The sequence below is a fragment of the Mytilus galloprovincialis genome, chromosome 1 (genome assembly GCF_965363235.1).
Source record: "Mytilus galloprovincialis chromosome 1, xbMytGall1.hap1.1, whole genome shotgun sequence".
In the NCBI taxonomy this organism is placed as follows: domain Eukaryota; kingdom Metazoa; phylum Mollusca; class Bivalvia; order Mytilida; family Mytilidae; genus Mytilus; species Mytilus galloprovincialis.
This window is the reverse complement of record NC_134838.1, coordinates 56,707,261-56,729,380: the sequence shown is the minus strand read 5'-3', so window position 1 is coordinate 56,729,380 and position 22,120 is coordinate 56,707,261. Positions and strand designations below refer to the sequence as shown.

The 22,120-nt window shown below is 34.0% G+C and overlaps 1 protein-coding gene across 2 annotated transcripts in view; it reads left to right on the top strand.

Annotated features, from left to right (window-relative positions):
- The window catches only part of LOC143079341 (kelch domain-containing protein 10-like), a 170,652-nt gene that overhangs the window by 76,659 nt on the left and 71,873 nt on the right, over window positions 1–22,120 (top strand). For both annotated transcript variants that reach the window (XM_076254611.1, XM_076254601.1), the window contains exon 5: window positions 6–148. In XM_076254611.1, the coding sequence (XP_076110726.1) occupies window positions 6–148 (143 nt within the window). The remainder of the gene's footprint in view (window positions 1–5; window positions 149–22,120) is intronic.

The following is a 22,120-nucleotide window of genomic DNA, read 5'->3' as shown; positions in this document are numbered from 1 at the left end:
TGTAGGCTATGGCAAGACTAGGAAAAGATGTGTATGTTTGTGGAGGAACTACAGGCTTTGTATATAACATGGATATTCATAGACTAGACATCTATACTGGTGTGTGGGAGAAATTACAAGTACAATCCAAATATACTCCAAGTAGTCGGTATGTAAAAATTTTGGTATAGTACTACTGTATTATAAACATGAATAAAAGGCTTCACTGACTGCAGCCGGATAGGATCGCAGAGATCGAACCCTTAACAGTTAAAGCAAGTTTGGACACAATATTCAAGCTTGACACTGTATGAATTTAAATTGTGATAATTTTTTTGACATGGTATAGATTTCTGACCCAAAATAAATGTGGTCAAAGGTCTTGAAATTATGTTGTGCAATACTGTTCAATTGAAACTTTTCAAAATTTTGAAGAAAAAATATATAAACCTGAAAACAGTTTGAAAAAACAAATACATGTACCCCAAAATTCAATGCCATCCTTTCCTTTGAGGTATGAAATCTTGTTTTAACATGTAAGGGAGATCAATACACTTGAACACAAGTGCTTGTTTGTTGCTCCTTTTTTGCCAATTATTCCTGCATGGTTGGGGCAATTACCCCCAAACTCAATCCCAGCCTTCCCTTTGTGATATGGCCCCTTGTGGCACAAATTAAGAGAGATCCATACACTTTCACACAAACTAGAATAACGCTTTGTCCCCTAGTTCGTAAACTACTTTTACCATAACCCTCCAAAATCAATCTCAAATTTCCTTTTTTTGGTATTGAACATTTTTGTAAAATTTAATAGAGATCCATTCACTTAAACCAAATTTACTGTCCGGAAACCAAATGTGTCTGGTTTTAAACCAGGGGGTTCCAAAATGTTGGGGGAGGAGGGAGATTTTTTTATATTCAATTTTTTTTTAATTTTAGAAAAGTTTCAAGAAAAAATCTTCAGTTGCACAGTATTGCGCAATAGATATAAAGGATCTTTGATCACATTTATTATCTGTCAGAAACCTATAATATCTCAATTTTTTTTTATCACAATTCAAATTCAGACAGAATCAAGCTTGAATATTGTGTCCAAATCTATCCCTACTGTTCAGGGTTTAATTGACCTCTGTCGTCGTATCAGGCTGCGTTCAGCAAAATAAGTCAACATGAACAAACAACCAAGACAAATTTAACCAAACTTGGCACAATTATTCAGGGATTCAGTGATCACTTACATTTAATATATCCAAGTGAACTTGAAATTAAAGATACTACCGACACAGATAAATCTGCTTCATATTTAGACCTTTTTCTCGAAATGACTACTGATGGTAGGTTGAATACCAAAATTTTATGACAAACGCGATGATTTTAGTTTTCCTATAATCAACTTTCCATTTCTGTGTAGCAACATCCCAGCGGCACCAGCATATGGAGTATATCTGTCTCAATTGATACGTTGTTTTAGAGCTAGCTCAAAGTACGTTTTTTTTTTGAACGAGGAATACTGATTTCTCAAAAGTTGGAAAGACAGGGCTATGAATCAATCAAATTAAGGTCATCACTCAAGAAATTTTACGGTTGCCATCATGAGCTGATTGGCCATTATGACAAAAGTGTGTCAGAAATCATATCTGATATTCTTCCTCAGTCATAATAACCTTCCATCATTACCGAACTGAACAAAGAAATAACACGACGGGTGCCGTATTAGGTGCAGAAAATGCTTACCCGTCCGGAGCACCTGATTTCACTGCCGGTTTTTAGTGGAGTTTGTGTTGTTTCTTATTTATTATTTATAACTGTTGATGTCAATGTCCTTTGGTTTTATGAGTCTTTGTTTACTTCTTGGTTTTGATTGTTATTGTCTTATGAATAAGGTATCTAGTTTAAAAAATGAGTCTGATGACCTCGCCTGCCAACCAACATGGACAACATGACTAAAAAAAGAACATAGGGGTAAAATGCAGTTTTTGGCTAATATCTCTGAAACTAAAGCATTTATAGCAAATTTGAAATTGTGTAAAAATGTTCATCAGGTTAAGATCTATCTGTCCTGAATTTTACACACTACACAGACAAGTCGTTGTTAGGTTGCTGCAACTGAAAAAGGAATTTTAAGGAAATTTTTGCAGTTTTGGTTTTTATCTTGAATAGAATAATAGATAAAGATAAATTGAAAACAGCTATAGTGTTCAGCAAAGTCAGATCTACAAATAAGTCAACATGACCATAATGGTCAATTGACTCCATATGGCTCTAACCATTGAGGAATTAGGGGCAAAAAAGGGAGAACAACTAGATTTGTCTGGTTAAAGGACAATAAAGACAATTTAAAAGCATTGTAAGGGAGGTAATCCAAATACATTAAAATACAATGGTGTTTATGTTTGGATTTACCTCCCTTTCACTACTTGTACAAAAAGAATAAAGCAATGCTAGGTTTTGGACTATTTGCCAAAAAGGAGAGGGGTTTGTAGTGGGGGAGTCAATAGGCAACAGCATAGTGTATTGCAAAAAAAGAAAAAAAAGGTGGGTTTGGGTTGGTGGTCAATTTGCAAAAGCACAAAATCAAAACATATATAAATTCAAATCATATAGCCAATTATAAGTTCTGCTGGATTTGGCAAAACTTTTAGGAATTTTGGTCCTCAATGCTCTTCAACTTTGTACTTTATTTGGCCTTTTTAACTTTTTTGGATTCGAGCGTCACTGATGAGTCTTTTGTAGACGAAACGCGCGTCTGGCGTATATACAAAATTTAGTCCTGGTATCTACATGTATGATGAGTGTATTTGACTACAGTTATTCTGTGTCAGAAACTTATTATGTGTCAAATAATTAATTACAATTCAAATTCAGACTGTATCAAGCGCGAATATTGTGTCCATTTTTACCCCAACTGATCAGGGTTGGACCTTTGCGGTCATGTCCAGCTGCGCTCAGCATAGCAATTTCTTCGCTAATGTCTCTGAAACTAAAGCAAAGTATAACAGTTGCATTAATAAAATTGAGAAAGGAAATGGTGAATATGTCAAAGCGACAACCACCCGACCATAGAGCAAACAACAGCCGAAGGCAACCAATGGGTCTTCAATGTAGCGAGAATTCCCGCACCCGTAGGTGTCCTTCAGCTGGCCCCTAAAATATGCATAATAGTACAGTGATAATGGACGTCATACTAAACTCTGAATTATACACAAGAAACTAAAATTTAAAATCATACAAGACTAACAAAGGCCAGAGGCTCCTGACTTGGGACAGGCGCAATATTGCGGCGGGGTTAAACATGTTTATGAGATCTCAACCCTCCCCCTATACCTCTAGCCAATGTAGAAAAGTAAAACAATAACAATACGCACATTAAAATTCAGTTCAAGAGAAGTCCGAGTCTGATGTCAAAAGATGTAACAAAAGAAAATAAATAAAATGACAATAATACATAAATAACAACAGACTACTAGCAGTTAACTGACATGCCAGCTCCAGACCTCAATTAAACTGATTGCAAGATTATGTCTTCATCATATGAATATCAGGTACAATCCCTCCCGTTAGGGGTTTAGTATCATACTATCATAAAATATATGAGAAGAACATAACCCGTGTCATGCCAACAACTGTTTTTTTAGAAATAAATGTGTTTAGTTCCGATGCAAAGACCCTATCAGTGAATCAATGTTAAAGCCAAAATATGCAATCTTTAATGACCTGACAACAGTATCGTAACTATATCCCTTTTTAATAAGTCTATTTAAAGGTTTTGTTAGTTTCTGAGGAGAATACTGACATTTTTGTGCGTTATAAAGAATATTTCCATAAAATTTTGGATGTGAAATACCTGAACGTATAAGATGTCTGCATGTTGAGTTATATTTACGAATTATTTCCTTATACCGGTGATAAAATTTAGTAAATGTTTTGACCAGTTTGTGATATCGAAAACCCTGGTGTAATAATTTTTCAGTAATACATAAATTTCTCTCGCTAAAATCTAATACATTGTTACATACACGAGCGAATCGTACAAGTTGAGATATATAAACACCATAAGATGGTGACAAGGGAACGTCACCATCTAAAAATGGATAATTAACAATAGGAAATGAAAAATCATCTCTTTTATCATAAATTTTTGTATTATGCATGCATTAATTGTAAATAAAAATATCAGGTGAGCGAGACAGGCTCCTTGGGACCTTTAGTTCTTATTTTAATGTTATGAAACCTACCGTATACACAATGATTATAACTACAAAACACTAATCCAGTTTGAATTTTGGTGACCTCAATTTTACCGTCCTAACATAATGCCCTTTTACAAATGGGGAAAATTGCTGATATTTTCGTTTATGTTCTCTTAATTAAGCATGCACCAACCAGATATTATGAAACTTATACGCAATGCTAATTACCACAAACACAGATCAAATTTGAATATTGGTGGCGTCATTTTTACCATTCTAGAGTTATGCCCCTTTACAAAACAGTTATAGGACAAACGCCAGATTTTGAGTTTCTTCAGCAAAATAGCCAGAACATTATCCAATTAACAGATTATTGATAAATCATTTATTCAAACACTTGTTTATTTGTCGTCACAGCAGGAAGCTTCTGATTACCACAATATTTTAGATGACTGACCAGAAATTACCACATGTGTACTATGTACTGTCAAAGTACTGTTCCACAAAAATAGATTGTTATCAGAATCAGCTAGTGGCAAATATTATGACTTTTGAATTTTATCTGTAAAAGACCCCCTTTATGATACAAATTTTGGCAATGCAAACATTTGAAAACAGAGTATTTGTATTCAGTATTTTATTTTTTATATTTAAGCATAATTATAACTAAATCTACAATATAAATATGAATAAGAAATTACTGATTTTGCAAAATATTTTCTTGTAAACTGGAATGAAACTTGAGAAGTTATTGAATTAAATGTTCTTGTACCACAGGCACACTTTGAAAATGTTTTCTCTTTTAAGCTTAGTAACGGTGTCAAAAATCCAACACAAGTTTTGACATTTTTAATAGTTCCAGTTTTAAAATTCGCTATTTGTCAAGCCTGCAAGTAAAGTGGCCAAATCTAGAAATAACAATCCTTCTATGGGGAACGGATTTTTATGCGTTTTTCTTGTTTCCAAATCCCTACATTTCTATTGTATTATTGCAACAGGGGGCATCATTTTTGTTTTCCAGACACAATAGTATCTTTTAAAAAAATCCAACATTGACTTTGTTATAATGCAGTTACTTCACAAATGAAGTGCGGTGATATCATTTTGTCTAGTTTTTATTTGAACTAACCTTTCTCAAACCTTAATTTTGAATTATTTTCTAAATACGGTAATGATATTTATAAAAAAATATTTTCCAATAATTTTAATTCAAGAATTTATTAGGGTCATATTTAAATGTAGGTACTCCTAACGGTGCCTTGTTGCATCCCCTTTTCAAAATCCTTTATTAATTTAGTAATTAAATCCTGTAAAAATCCTTTCAAATATATTTATACAAAGAACTCTTTTAAAAATATTTATACTATATACACATATGTTGTATTCCTGGAACAGATTTCACTCTATAAGTTTCTATACAATAGTGTACTACAAATTCTGAAATATACACTAATATATTGTTTTTGATTTGATCTATTTGTCTCTATGGTCAGTGGTCTGATAGTAGTCTCCAGACTTGGGGTCAATTACATTTGAATGTAATTAATTAAATTACACATTACATTGCAAAAATGGTCAATTACACTAATAACACATTACACAGTTTTTGAAATGTAATTAATTAAATTACAATTACTTTACTAAAGTAATTAATTAAATTACACATTACATTTCATCATAATATTTGTTAACCAATGTTATACATGTTTGTATAATGTATGTGTAAAATATTCATGTAAACATAGTTTAAGCGTTGCATTTGATAATCATGAGTAATTTTAATGTTTTGTCATTTAGTCGGCATCTCTCTGGTCTGTACACTTTGACAGTCATTCTCAAAAGTATTTCTATAGGAGCTAGCTAATGTGACATATATCGCTTTGTTAGAAAATGGAGGTATTATACTTCCATAATCTGTAGATGTGGTGATAGAAGAGGAAATTAGTTCTATAACTTGCCATTACATTAAGGGGTATTTTGACATCTCAGAAATGAAGTTATTTAAATAAAACATAGCATGAATAAAGAAATTATAAATAAATAAAAAAAAAATCACTTAATAATTATTAAAAGGTAGGCTTGTCACAACATTGAAAATAATTTTTAGTACAAACAATGTATACAATGTCTATATCTTAGCAATATTTTGCTAATTAGATAAAATACATGTAATAGTGGCATTGCCCCTGGACATTTTAATCTGAATAATTGCTATTTGTTTTTACAGCTGTTAATTTTTATCTCTATAATCCTTTTATGTATACTAATAATTAACACTGATTGTGTGCAGTAAATTTAAATTCTAAATGAACTCACATAAAGATTTTTCACACATTTTTTTGTTTTTGTTTAACATGGTGATTTATTACTTTTCAATCTATTTAGTTAAAGATCTTTCTTAAAAACTTATGTATTTTTTCAAATCAGAAAATCAAGACTATTCAGAAAAAAATTCTGTTGGTCAAATAAGTAATATAAAAACTTTAGAATAAATTACAGAAAGTATGTGATATCAATATTTGAAAAATAAATATAATTTTACAATTTATATTATTAAACATAAATCCTTATCATAAACACCATACAAGTACATGTAATTGAAATGTAATTCAAAAGTAATTGAGCATTACATGCTTTTTTCATTGTAATTAATTAAATTACCATTACAAGTAATTTAAAAAATGCTCAATTACACATTACATTCAATTACATGGAAAATTGTAATGCATTACACTTAATTACCATTACATTTTCAATTACCCCATCCCTGGTAGTCTTAGATTCTAATCTCTACCAGCAGGGAGTCTGATAAGAGGTTGTAATATGTTGAATGGGTTAATTAACATCAATAAATTGTGCAATTTGATATCTCCTAAATTTTAGGATGAAATTTGGCGTTTGTCCTATAACTGAAAAGGAAAAGTTAATGAAATTTCGTTTCCGTTCTCTTACTTTAGTTTGCCTCAACCAAATGATATAAAACCTATACACAATGCTAATTAACACAAAATGCAGATCAAGTTTGAATTTTGGTGTTTTCACTTACCATTCTAAAGTTAGGCCCTTTACAAACAAAAAAATGTTGAAAATTGTGCAATAGCACAACATCAAGAAGCCTTCAATTGCACAGTATTGGGCAATGACAAAAAATCTTCATTTGCACAGTATTGCGCAATAGCAAGACATCATCAATTGCACAATATTGTGCAATAGCAAGAAATCTTCAGTTGCACAGTATTACGCAATAGCAAGAAATATCCTATTGCACTGTATTGTGCAATAGAAAGAAAACTGTCCGTTACACAGTATTGCGGAATAGAACAGTATTGGGCAGTAGCACAATATCACAGTATTGTGCAATAGCACAGTACAATACAAATATTTTAACTCATTCCAAATTTTTAAGATCTTTCAATACATTTATTTTGTGTCAAAAACCTACATTTTGTCCGAAATTTGATCAAAATTGAAATTCAGATAGTATCAAGCTTGAATATTGTGTCTAAACTTGCACCAACTGTTAAGGGTTTGACCTCTGCAATCGTGTCGGGCTGGGCTTTTCCTGTCTTTTGGACTGAATAAAAAATGTGTTACACCATCCATCATCTTAGTATTTTTCAATGTCTTTATTACTAGGACTTTCAGGAAAACACACTATTGAAATAGTTTTACTCCTAGCCCAATCAAGTGCATCTGCCCTTCTTTTTTGAATTTGCAAAAAGACCCCTCACTTTCATTGAAAATATCTTTATATTGTTATCCATGGTTATAGCTGAAGTGATGATTTATAAAACATATAAGTATAAGTTCATAAGTAAATATATACAATTGTAACAAATTAGACATACATAAACATACACACATACAAACATAAGATGTCCCATATTATTTTCTTCATTCAACAATGAATAAATAAACTAATTTACAGTATGGCATGTAATAGTTATAAATAAATCTAGTGAAAGATTAGATGTGTTTATGTAAGATAAGATTACATATTTAGTTAATAATCAATATTTAGATTTGTTTCCCCTATACTGTTTATATAGTGACAGTATAATTTACATTTAATAAAACAATTATAAAGAGATATTTCTCTTATACTATTTACCGTATATACAGGAATTTGTAATTCAGAATTGACATTTAAAACTTCATCATTTATCTTTTACATTTATATCTATCTATTTATATTTACTTAAACTGTACATTTTCCAAAAATATGTAAAAAAAAAACCCAGATGTAACAGACTAAAATAATATCTGATTAGTTTCCGTCTCTAGATTTTTTTTTTCAATTCTATACGACTGCAAAAAATTTTGCGGTCGTATATTGGTATCACGTCGTCGTCCTCCTCGTCGTCGTCAGCATCGTCTGAAGACGGATCGTTTCCGGATAATAACTTTAGTAAAAGTATATAGAAATCAATAAAATTTGACACAATGTTTATAACCACAAAAGGAAGATTGGGTTTGATTTTGGGTGTTATGGTCCCTAAGCTTTAGGAATTAGGGGCCCAAAGGGGCCCAAAACAAGCATTTATCTAGTGTCAGTACAAACAGTTGTGTATAAGTATTTCAATTGTTCTGAAATTGTACCACAATGTTTAATACCATAAGTAGATGGTTGGGATATATTTTGTGGGTTATGGGGCAAACAGTCTAGGAATAAAGGGCCAAAAAGGGGCCAAAAACAAGCATTTTTGTAGTTTCAAGACAATAAATTGTAGTTATCTGTCTTTGTCCAGAATGGTTGTTGAATCACCTAAAACCAATGCTTTATGAATAATAAAGGCAACAGTAGTATACCGCTGTTCAAAACTCGTAAATTTTCTTTGAAAATTTGAGTTATTTTTCTTTGTCCAGAATAGTACATGTAGTTGAATCAACTTAAATCAATGCTATATACAATATACAATGCAATATTCACTTTACTACCAACTGATAAATTGAAGCAGTCTTTACCATTCAGTGATTTCAAGCAATTTGATTACCATTCTAGGGTTATGTCCTTTACAAATGGAAAAATTGAAGAATTTTTTATACGACTGCAAAATTTGAAAAAATTTTCGTCGTATATTGCTATCACGTTGGCGTCGTCATCGTCGTCGTCGTCGTCGTCCGAATACTTTTAGTTTTCGCACTCTAACTTTAGTAAAAGTGAATAGAAATCTATGAAATTTTAACATAAGGTTAATGACCACAAAAGGAAGGTGGGGATTGATTTTGGGAGTTTTGTTCCTAACATTTTAGGAATTAGGGGCCAAAAAGGGCCCAAATAAGCATTTTCTTGTTTTTCGCACAGTAACTTAATTTTAAGTTAATAGAAATCTATGAAATTTTGACACAAGGTTTATGACAATCAAAGGAAGGTTGGGATTGATTTTTGGAGTTTTGGTTCTAACATTTTAGGAATTAGGGGCCAAAAAGGGGTCCAAATAAGCATTTTTCTTGGTTTTTGCACCATAACTTTAGTATAAGTAAATAGATATCTATGAAATTTCAACACAAGGTTTATGACAACAAAAGGAAGGTTGGTATTGATTTTGGGAGTTTTGGTCTTAACAGTTTAGGAATTAGGGGCCAAAAAGGGGCCAAATAAGCGTTTTTCTTGGTTTTCGCACCATAACTTTAGTATAGGTAAATAGAAATCTATGAAATTTAAACACAAGGTTTATGACCATAAAAGGAAGGTTGGTATTGATTTTGGGAGTTTTGGTCCTAACAGTTTAGGAATAAGGGGCCCAAAGGGTCCAAAATTAAACTTTGTTTGATTTCATCAAAAATTTAATAATTGGGGTTCTTTGATATGCCGAATCTAACTGTGTATGTAGATTCTTAATTTTTGGTCCCGTTTTCAAATTGGTCTACATTAAGGTCCAAAGGGTCCAAAATTAAACTTAGTTTGATTTTAACAAAAATTGAATCATTGGGGTTCTTTGATATGCTGAATCTAAAAATGTACTTAGATTTTTGATTATTGGTCCAGTTTTCAAGTTAGTCCAGATCGGGGTCCAAAATTAAACTTTGTTTGATTTCATCAAAAATGAATAATTGGGGTTCTTTGATATGCCAAATCTAACTGTGTTAGTAGATTCTTAATTTTTGGTCCCGTTTTCAAATTGGTCTTTATTAAGGTCCAAAGGGTCCAAAATTAAACTAAGTTTGATTTTAACAAAAATTGAATTCTTGGGCTTCTTTGATATGCTGAATCTAAACGTGTACTTAGATTTTTGATTATGGGCAAAGTTTTCAAGTTGGTCCAAATCAGGATTCCAAATTATTATATTAAGTATTGTGCAATAGCAAGAAATTTTCAATTGCACAGTATTCAGCAATAGCAAGAAATCTTCAATTGTACAGTATTGTGCAATAGCGAGAAATTTTCAATTGCACAGTATTGTTCAATAGCAAGAAATCTTCAATTGACAGTATTGCGCAATAGCAAGAAATATCTAATTGCACAATGATGTGAAATAGCAATCAATTTTCAATTGGAGTTATCTTTCTTTGTCCAGAATAGATATTTGTGCTAAAGCAAGATATTTTCAATATTCTTTGAAAATTTGAGTTATCTTTCTTTGTCCAGAATAGTAGTTGAATCAACTTAAATCATTGTTTTATACAATATACAATGTATTTTCACTTTTCTACCAACTGATAAATTAAAACAATCTTTACCATTCAGTGATAAAAAGCACTTTTTTTTACATTTTAATATTTTATGATGTATTTAAATGAGCAGTTATTGTTGCAAACTCCGTTAGAAATTTGAATTGAGATCAGTTTTGGAATAAGGGAAAGAGGGATGTGAAAACAAAATTAGGGGGGGGGGTCAATTTTTCTCATTTCATTTTTCATAAATAAAAAGAAAATTTCTTCAAACATTTTTTTGAGAGGATTAATATTCAACAGCATAGTGAAATTTTTTTTTTAAAGTTCATAAGATCACATTCATTCTGTGTCAGAAACCTATGCTGTGTCAACTATTTAATCACAATCCAAATTTAGAGCTGAATCCAGCTTGAATGTTGTGTCCATACTTTCCCCAAATGTTCAGGGTTCAACCTCTGCGGTCGTATAAAGCTGCGCCCTGCGGAGCATCTGGTTAGTTTCTGTTTTCTTAACTTCTGTTTGTCTCAACTAAATTTAATGAAATGTGTATATGATGCTTATTACCTCTAAACTCAGTTTGAGTTCAATTTTTGGCAGCTACACTTTTACAGTTCTTGAGTTATGTCCCTTTATAACGTTATATGCTAGCGAGGGCATCATCTGTGTCCCTTTGGACACTGGCACTCCCCATTTTTTTTTTAGAAGTTATTATTTATTAATATTAATTTTAACCATGACTGTCTGACATTTTATATTTCAATATATTGCCTCGTCCGACGTCATTTCATTTCCGGACAATAATTTTAGTGTAATTAGGGCCCCGCCGACTAAGGCGGGTCGCCCTATAGTGATCAGTCTGTCCGTCCGTCCGTCCGTCTGTCCATCCGTCCGTCTGTCCGTCCGTCCGTCCGTAACACTTTAACTTTGTGTCCGCTCTATATCTTAAAAACCGTTATGATTTCAAAGTTTATACTTGACATCCATTTTAACCAACACCAGAGGGTGTGTCATGATGTATGTAAAACTTCCTAGGTCAAAGATCAAGGTCAAAAACTTTGGTTTCAGTTGACAACCCTGTGTCCTGTGGTGAAGATCGTGTCCGCTCTATATCTTGAGAACCGTTATGATTTCAAAGTTTAAACTTGACATCCATTTTAACCAACACCAGAGGGTGTGTCATGATGTATGTAAAACTTCCTAGGTCAAAGGTCAAGGTCAAAAACTTTAATTTCAGTTGACAACCCTGTGTCCTGTGGTGAAGATCGTGTCCGCTCTATATCTTGAGAACCGTTATGATTTCAAAGTTTATACTTGACATGTATATGAACCAACACCAGAGGGTGTGTCATAATTTATGAACGACTGCCTAGGGCAAAGTTCAAGGTCAAAAACTTTGGTTTCAGTTGACAACCCCATGTCCTATGGTAAAGATCGTGTCCGCTCTATATCTTGAGAACCGTTATCATTTCAAAGTTTATACTTGACATGTTTATAAACCAACACCAAAGGGTGTGTCATAATTTATTTACAACTTCCTAGGTCAAAGGTCAAGGTAAAAAGCTTTGATTTCAGTTGACAAACCCATGTCTTATGGTAAAGATACAATTTTTTAATGCACATTATTCACAGCGGGGCCCACAGAGATGGCTCCCATCTCAATGATATCTAGTTAGATAGAAATATATGAATTAAAACACAAGGTTTATGATCACACAAGGAAGGTTGGGATTGATTTTGGGGATTATGGTCCCAACAGGTGAGGAATTAAGGGCCAAAAGAAGACCACATAAGCATGTTTTTTAGTTTCTAGACAATAACTTATGAAATGATGTAAGGATCTCTCTGAAATTATACTACAAGTTTTCATACCACAAAGGGATGGTAAGAATTGGCTTTTTTGGTTATGGCTCAAATCACGACCGCAAAAAAAAAACAAAATTTGGTCGTATATTGGTATCACATTGTCGTCGTCAGCGTCGTAATCAGCGTCGTCCGAAGACAGATGGTTTACGGATAATAACTTTAGTATAATTAAATAGAAATCAATAAAATTTTAACACAATGTTTAAAACCACAAAAGAAAGGTTTGGATTGATTTCGGGGGTTATGGTCCTAAAGGTTTAGGATCTAGGGGCCCAAAACAAGTTTTTATCTAGTCTCAGGACAATAAGTTGTGTATAAGCATTTCAATTGCTCTGAAATTGTACCACAATGTTAAATACCATAAGTAGAAGGTTGAGATAAATATTAAGGGTTATGGGGCAAATAGTCTAGGAATTAGGGGCCAAAAAGGGGTTAAAACAAGCACTTTTCTAGTTTCAGGACACTAACTTGTGTAACTGTATGGATCTCTCTGACATTGTACTACAAGGTTCCATATAACAAAGGGAAGGCTGGGATTGAGTTTGGGGTTAATTTTCCCGACCATCTAGGAATAAGGGGTCAAAAAGGGCCAAAAAGAAGCATTGTTCTAGTTTACAGACAATAACTTGTGTTTAAGTGTATGGATATCTCTGAAATTATACTACAAGGATTCTAACTACAAAGGAAAGGCTGGAATTGAGTTTTGAAGTTCTTGCTGCAAAAGGAGGGGGGTTTCAATAAGTTTGGGGCCAACAAAGGAGCCCAAATAAGCATTGTTGTAGTTTCCAGTCAATAACTTGTGTTTAAGAGTATAAATCTCTCTGAAATTATACCACAGGTTTCCATATTACAAAGGGATGGTTATGGGGATTATGACTCAAATCATTTAGCAAATAGGGGCAAAAAAAAGGGAAAAAACCAGGGTTTTCTGGTTAAAGGACAATTTAGGCAATTTAAAAGCAGTGTAAGGGAGGTAATCCAATTCCATTTTAAGAATACTGTTATATATATGTTTGATTACCTCCATTACACAGTAACACTGCTTGAAAACTATGTATTAAGAAATGATGATTGTCTTGAGAAGATTAGCCGTAATTTTTATACGACCGCAAAAATTGAAGAACATTTTTTGGTCGTATATTGGTATCACGTTGTCGTCGTCGTCCGAATACTTTTAGTTTTCGCACTCTAACTTTAGTAAAAGTAAATAGAAATCTATGAAATTTTAACACAAGGTTTATGACCACAAAAGGAAGGTTGGGATTGATTTTGGAAGTTTTGGTCCCAACATTTTAGGAATAAGGGGCCAAAAAGGGCCCAAATAAGCATTTTCTTGGTTTTCGCACTATAACTTTAGTTTAAGTAAATAGAAATCTATGAAATTTTGACACAAGGTTTATGACCACAAAAGGAAGGTTGGGATTGATTTTGGGAGTTTTGGTTCTAACAGTTTAGGAATTAGGGGCCAAAAAAGGTCCCTGTCGAGATTACCGCGGGATTACGACGTTCCTAAGTTTGAACATTACCATTTGCGACGTTGGTGACTTCAGTGATGTCGCCGTGGGCTCTTTGAGTTGTTATTAAAAGTTATGGCTGAACAGACGTATTTGTTTATATTAGCGAAAATATCCTACTTTTAACCTCCACATTTATGGTACTGTGACGAATGGATTTAAGCAAGCTCAAATCGATAAGATCCGGGAACAGAAGTGCTGTTACAAAACTTATTCGCAAGATAGATGCAGCGAAGCAAGATACAGATTTCGATCCAGAAGAATTGAACACAACATTTGAAAACCTTCTTCAGAAGCAAAAGATACTGAACAATTTGAATGAGCAGATACTCAACCTAGCGGAAGCAGAAGATATTGAAAGTGAAATTCTAGACTCAGATGAGTATTGTATTACGTTAGAAACAAAAATAAGACACATAAGAAATTTTATTCAAGATACTCATACCACATCAGAGACACGTCAGAGTGAAACTTCATCGCAAATATTAAATGTTAACCCTCAACCGTTCGTCTCAGCAAACCTCACAGAAAACTCATGCACGCAGTTGTCACAAAATCCGTTCTCTCAAGCTACTAGTAACACAGTGAGTACTAATATAAATTCGTATACATCCGCAAGCAGTCAGAATCACTACTTACCCAAACTTACACTCCCGATATTCACATGGAATATATTAGAGTGGCAAACTTTCTGGGATTCGTATGAATGCGCCATACATTTAAACCCTTCATTGACCGATGCCCAGAAATTTAATTACCTCAAAGAGCAGTTACAGAATGAAGCATTACGCACCATAGCTGGGTTTGCACTTACTAATGCAAACTACGCAGACGCCATTATTTTATTGAAGGAAAGATTCGGACAAACACACAAAATCACGCAAGCATACATACAAGCATTATTAGAAATTCCATCACCACGAAACCATCTTGTCAGTTTGAGACAATTCTATGATCAAATGGAAACTTACGTCAGAGGGCTGGAATCTTTGGGCCAGTCACAAGACTCGTATGGAACATTACTTGTACCAATTATTTTGAAAAATTACCAGGAGAAATTAAAAAAAACCTTGCCCGTGAACATGGAACAGAAAACTGGTTATTACGAGACCTCCGGAAAAGTATTTGCAATGAAATAAACATAATTGATGCGGGACAAGACACTGAAACTTCTAACAATTTACCAAGTACATCATCTTTCTTTACCGGAACTAAATCAACAAAACCCTGCCAAAATCAAGTTCTGAATACAAGAAATATACGCCAGAATTTAGACACTAAACCTTGTGTATTTTGCCACGATGTACACGCACCAGTGCATTGCGCGAACGTATCTGATCCAGCATCACGCATGAACATTGTAAAACGGGAGAAATTGTGTTTCAACTGCCTTGGAACACATCGTATACATGAATGTAAGTCAAAACACTTATGCCGAAATTGCAACAAAAGACACCACACAAGTCTGTGTACTGTACGCAAATGTAACAACAAGAACCACGACAATGACAGGAGTAGACAAAGCTTGCAAAATACAAATTACAGCCAACAGCATATGAATTTTCATGGTAACAATGGACAAGCTAATCAGACATCTGTACATTTGGTAAATGACACGAATCAGAAGGAAGAGGACACGTCAATTTTTCACTCATCGTCAGTCGAGGTGCGTACAAATGTTCTTTTAAAAACTACAGTAGCACCCGTATGGTCAGACCACTCATGTAGAGACACCCATATACTTTTTGACAAGGGAGCACAGAGATCATTTGTGACTGAAGATTTAGCAAGAAAACTTAATTTACATTTAGAGGGAACTGAAATTCTACAGTTATCATCATTTGGAGATAGAAACAAAAACGTAAGACATTTAGATAAATCGACAGTGTTCGTAGAAACAGATGCAGGACAGAAAATATCGATACACATTCTAATTGTACCAATGATTGCCGTACCTTTGCAGAACAATATTCGCCAGATCAACAGAGGACTGAATTATTTATGGGGACTTAAGTTAGCACATCCGGTAACACAGGAAGAGTCTTTCGAAATATCGTTATTGATCGGAGCTGACTACTACTGGGACTTAGTCGAGGATGAAGTCATACGGGAAAATGGTCCAACCGCCGTGAGGTCAAAGTTAGGTTTCTTACTTTCCGGTCCAGTAAGCGACAAGAGGGATAACTCGTTGATGGGTACTAGCATTTTTAATATTCTTGTTTCTCATAAAACGGAGGAGCATGATATAGAAACATTTTGGAGATTGGAATCGATTGGTATTAACTCGAAGGAAACAGACGAAGACGATACGGATTTTTTGGAAACATATCAAGACACTTCGATTGAACTCAGAGGTAATAAATACTTTGCAAAGTTTCCATGGAAACAGGAACATGACGAACTACCATCAAACTATACAGTCACAAGAAGAAGAACAGAGAACGTTATTAAGAAACTTAGTCAAGATCCTAAACTACTAAAGAAGTATGGAGATATAATCGCTGAACAGGAACGCAGAGCATTTGTTGAGACAGTAGATGAAAAGGAACAAAAAGGCGTGAAAATTCATTACATTCCACACCACCCTATACACAAGGAATCTAGCACAACTCCTATACGAATAGTATACAACTGCAGTTGTCGTCAATCACCAAGTCATCCAAGTCTAAGTGATTGTCTGATGGACACACCACCAAAATTAAATGATTTGACAAAACTCCTAGTACAGTTTAGAGCCAACCAGTTTGCTACATGTACTGATATTGAGAAAACTTTCTTACATGTTGGATTGAGCGAAGAAGATAGAGACGTTACCCGATTTTTATGGCTTAGTGACCCTACAAACCCAGGAAGTCAGCTGAAAACTTATAGGTTCAAAGCAGTGTTATTCGGAGCGACGTCTTCGCCCTTTATACTCAACACCACAATACAGAAACATTTGAAACAATTCGGAAACAGTGAAACAGCTTAAGTTCTAGAAAGAGATATTTACGTTGATAACATATTGTCTAGTATGAACAAAGAGGAAGATTTACTTACGTATTTCAAAGAAGCAAGGAGCTTGATGGCTGGAGCTAGATTCAACATGAGATCATGGAGCTCAAACAGTGCTAAATTACTAGAATTAGCTAAAGAAGAAAACGTTCTAGATACGGATAAGTATACATAACATGTAACTAAACGAGAAGTTTTGAAATGTTCTTCAAAGATTTATGATCCGGTTACAATAAGAGCGAAAATCCTGATACAAGAGTTGTGGAAATGTGGATTAGATTGGGACGAACTTATACCAGATAATTTAAAGACTACGTGGATAGATTTGACCAAAAATTTGGAAAAGGCAATACAATTCACTATTCCTCGATATTATTTTAGCAAGCCATCAGCATCAACAGAAAGTACTTCATGTATTTACAGACGCAAGTCCAAAGGCGTACGGCGCAGCAGCTTATTTGAGTAACGAAAACGAAACAACTTTAGTAATGGCGAAAACCAGAGTAGCACCAGTCAAATGTTTAACCCTCCCACAACTTGAACTTATGGCAGCAATCATCGGCGCACGACTAGCTGCATATCTTCATTCAACACTTAATTATCCAAAAATTGTATTTTGGTCAGATAGCAGCATTGTTCTTCATTGGCTAACATCTACGAAGACTTTGAAACGTTTTATAGCTAATCGAGTGATGGAAATAACAGAATTGACGCATCCATACAAATGGTGGTATTGCCCTACTGATAACAACCCGGCAGATCTTCTTACAAGAGGACTTACAATTGAACAATTTGACCAGTTATACTTTGGCGGAAAGGACCAAATTGGTTAACAGATAGTACAAAATGGCCAGAACTAAACAGTGCAAAAAACACCGTTTTGACCTCACTGGTAGATGACAGCGAAAGTGAAGAGGAAATAGACAACTTGGATATGACGCACCAAAATAGTCCTTGCAGTATAACAAATATATTGGATATTTCGAACCATGGATCTTACATGAAATTACTACGTATTACCGCCTATGTCATCCCTTTTATCCGCAACTGTAGACGGGATAGGATTTCCAGAAAAAGCGGACTACTGGAGGTCAATGAATTTCAAACAGCAGTAAATACTTGGATTCTAGATTGTCAAGAGTCGACGTATACAGATGAAATGTCATATTTGAGAGGAGCACAACAAAGACACACAAAAGTACCCAGAGTCCGACAATTGGGACTTTTCTTAGACCAATCCGGTCTTATCAGATGTAACGGGAGAATACACAACGCACCAATACCAGAATCAGCGAAATTTCCGTACCTTATACCTGCAAATCATGCGTTAACTAGACTAATTGTATTGGACGCACACGAAAAATTACTTCATAGTGGAATGAATGCTACAGTCACCTATATTAGACAAACGTTTTGGATACGAACTATTCGACAGTATGCAAAGAAATTACTCCGCAAATGCGTTATTTGCCGCAAAGTGAATGGAAAATCGTACGTTGCACCAGACCCACCACCTTTACCAAAAATCAGATTACAGGAAGCACCACCCTTTACAGTCACTGTGGTGGACTTTACAGGAGCATTACTTGTAAGAGACGAAAATAGAATTTTAACAAAAGCATATATATGCCGGTTTTCCTGCGCTTCTACCAGAGCCGTTCATCTAGAGGTGGTCCCGAACCTAACTGAACATTTGTTTGTTCAAGCTTTTAGGCGTTTCGTAAGCCGCAAATCAATACCTAAGACACTTATATCAGATAATGCAACTACTTTCATTGCAGGAGCAGAGGAACTAAAACGATTATGTCGGCAACACTAAAAGAAACGTTGTCTATACGAGGAATAGAATGGAAGTTCATACCAAAACGCGCACCTTGGTATGGTGGATTCTGGGAGAGACTTATTGCGCTAACCAAGACAAGCTTGAAAAAGACACTTGGACGAACTCAAGTTAATATGGAAACTCTACAGACTGTCCTGACAGAAGTAGAAAGAATTTTAAATGACAGGCCACTTACATATTTTTCATCAGATATCAGAGATTGCGAGACGTTAACCCCCGCTCATCTTTTGTATGGTAGAAGAATATCAGCGCTGCCATATCCGCAAATAGACATAGAGGAATTCAACGATCCAACCTATATGAATCATAAAGAACTCAACAAATGTGCACACAGACAAACTTTATTAATACAACACTTCTGGACCAGATGGAAGTCCGAATACTTAACTTCATTGTGCGAATTTCACAAAACTTTAGGAAAAACGAACAATCTATTCAAATTGGGGACATAGTTCAAATACACAATGAATCGCCTAGAGTTAATTGGAAACTAGGTATAGTAAATGAACTTATTAGAGGCAATGATGGACATGTACGAGCAGCACGGATACAGACAAGCAATGGTGAGACATCCCGACCGATAGTTAAACTATTTCCGTTGGAAGTATCGGGGACACGTTCGAATGCTTCAAGCGATCACACTGACGAGCAACATGAAGACACAACGCAAAGAAGTACTAGACCGAAACGAAATGCGAGCATCAAGGCCCGGGAGAAAATACGAAAGTGGATAACCAATGTAGACGAAAATGATAAAGAAGACTAGAACTTTAACAATTTTAAAAAGGACTTTCGAAGTTATTTCAATTTTTCATTTATGTGAACAAGAACTTAGTTAATTCAATTTAGTTCATTCATGGAGATAGAGACTTTTTTAATTTGATTTATTTACAAATATGGACAGTTAATGTGAAATTTAAGATAATTTGCACTTTTTGCGGCCCCCAGTATGTCGAGATTACCGCGGGATTACGAAGTTCCTAAGTTTATACATTACCATTGGCGAAGTTGGCGACTTCAGTGACGTCGCCGTGGGCTCTTTGAGTTGTTATAAAAAGTTATGGCTGAACAGACGTATTTGTTTATATTAGCGAAAATATCCTACTTTTAACCTCCACAGTCCCAAATAAGCATTATTCTTGGTTTTCGCACAATAACTTTAGTATAAGTGAATATAAATCAATGAAATTTAAACACAAGGTTTATGAACACAAAAGGAAGGTTGGGATTGATTTTGGGAGTTGAAGTCCCAACAGTTTAGGAATTGGGGGCCAAAAAGGGGCCCAAATAAGCATTATTCTTGGTTTTCGCACCATAACTTTTTATAAGTAAATAGAAATCTATGAAATTTAAACACAAGGTTTATGACCATACAATGAAGGTTGGGTTTGATTTTGGGAGTTTTGGTCCCAACAGTTTTGGAATAAGGGGCCCAAAGGGTCCAAATTGAACTTTGTTTGATTCATCAGAAATTGAATAATTGGGGTTTTTTGATATGCCGAAACTAACTGTGTATGTAGATTCTTAAAATTTGGTCCTGTTTTCAAATTGGTCTACTTTAAGGTCCAAAGGGTCCAAAATTAAACTTAGTTTGATTTTAACAAAAATTGAATCTGTTGGGTTCTTTGATATGCTGAATCTAAAAATGTACTTAGATTTTTGATTATGGGCCCAGTTTTCAAGTTGGTCCAAAGCAGGGTCCAAAATTAAACTGTTTGATTTCATCAAAAATTGAATAGTTCGGGTTCTTTGAAATGCCAAATCTAACTGTGAATGTAGATTCTTAATTTTTGGTCCCGTTTTCAAATTGGTCTTCATTAAAGTCCAAAGGGTCCAAAATTAAACTAAGTTTGATTTTAACAAAAATTGAATTCTTGGGCTTTTTTGATATGCTGAATCTAAACATGTACTTAGATTTTTGATTATGGGCCCAGTTTTCAAGTTTGTTCAAATCAGGATCCAAAATTATTGTATTAGGTATTGTGCAATAGCAAGAAATTTTCAATTGCACAGTAATCAGCAATAGCAAGAAATCTTCAATTGCACAGTATTGTGCAATAGCAAGAAATTTTTAATTGCACAGTATTGCGCAATAGCAAGAAATTTTCAATTGCACAATATTGTGCAATAGCAAATATTTTCAATTGCACAGTATTGCGCAATAGCAAGAAATATCTAATTGCACAATATTGTGCAATAGCAAGAAATTTTCAATTGGAGTTATCTTTCTTTGTCCAGAATTGTAGTTGAATTAACTTAAATCATTGTTTTATACAATATACAATGAATAATCACTTTTACTACCAACTGATAAATTAAAAAAATCTTTACCATTCAGTGATAACAAGCACTTTATTTTACATTTTAATATTTTATGATGTATTTAAATGAGTAGTTATTGTTGTAAATTCCATTAGAAATTTGGATTGAGATCAGTTTTGGAAAAAGGGAAAGGGGGATGTGAAAAAAAATGGGGGGGGGGGGGGGGGGTGTGAAATTTTTCTCATTTCAGATTTCATAAATAAAAAGAAAATTTCTTCAAACATTTTTTTGAGAGGATTAATATTCAACAGCATAGTGAATTGCTCAAAGGCAAAAAAAATATTTTAAGTTCATTAGACCACATTCATTCTGTGTCAGAAACCTATGATGTGTCAACTATTTAATCACAATCCAAATTTAGAGCTGAATCCAGCTTTAATGTTTTGTCCATACTTGCCCCAACCGTTCAGGGATCAAGCTCTGCGGTCGTATAAAGCTGCGCCATGCGGAGCATCTGTTTTTTTTAGAAGTTGCTATTAATTAATATTAATTTTAACCATGACTGTATGACATATTATATTTTAATATTTTATGATGTATTTTAATGAGTAGTTATTGTTGCAGAACTCAATCAGAAATTCAAATTGAGTATATTTTTTTTTAGGAATTTGGGAAAAGGGGAGGTAAAAAAAAAAATGGGGGGGGGAATAAGAATTTGTGAGGGGGTACAATTTTTCTCATTTCAGATTTCAGAAATTAAAAAGAAAATTTCTTAAAATATTTTTTTTGAGGGGGATCAATATTCAACAGCATAGTGAATTGCCCAAAAGCAAAAACACATTTTAATATTACTTGTTACA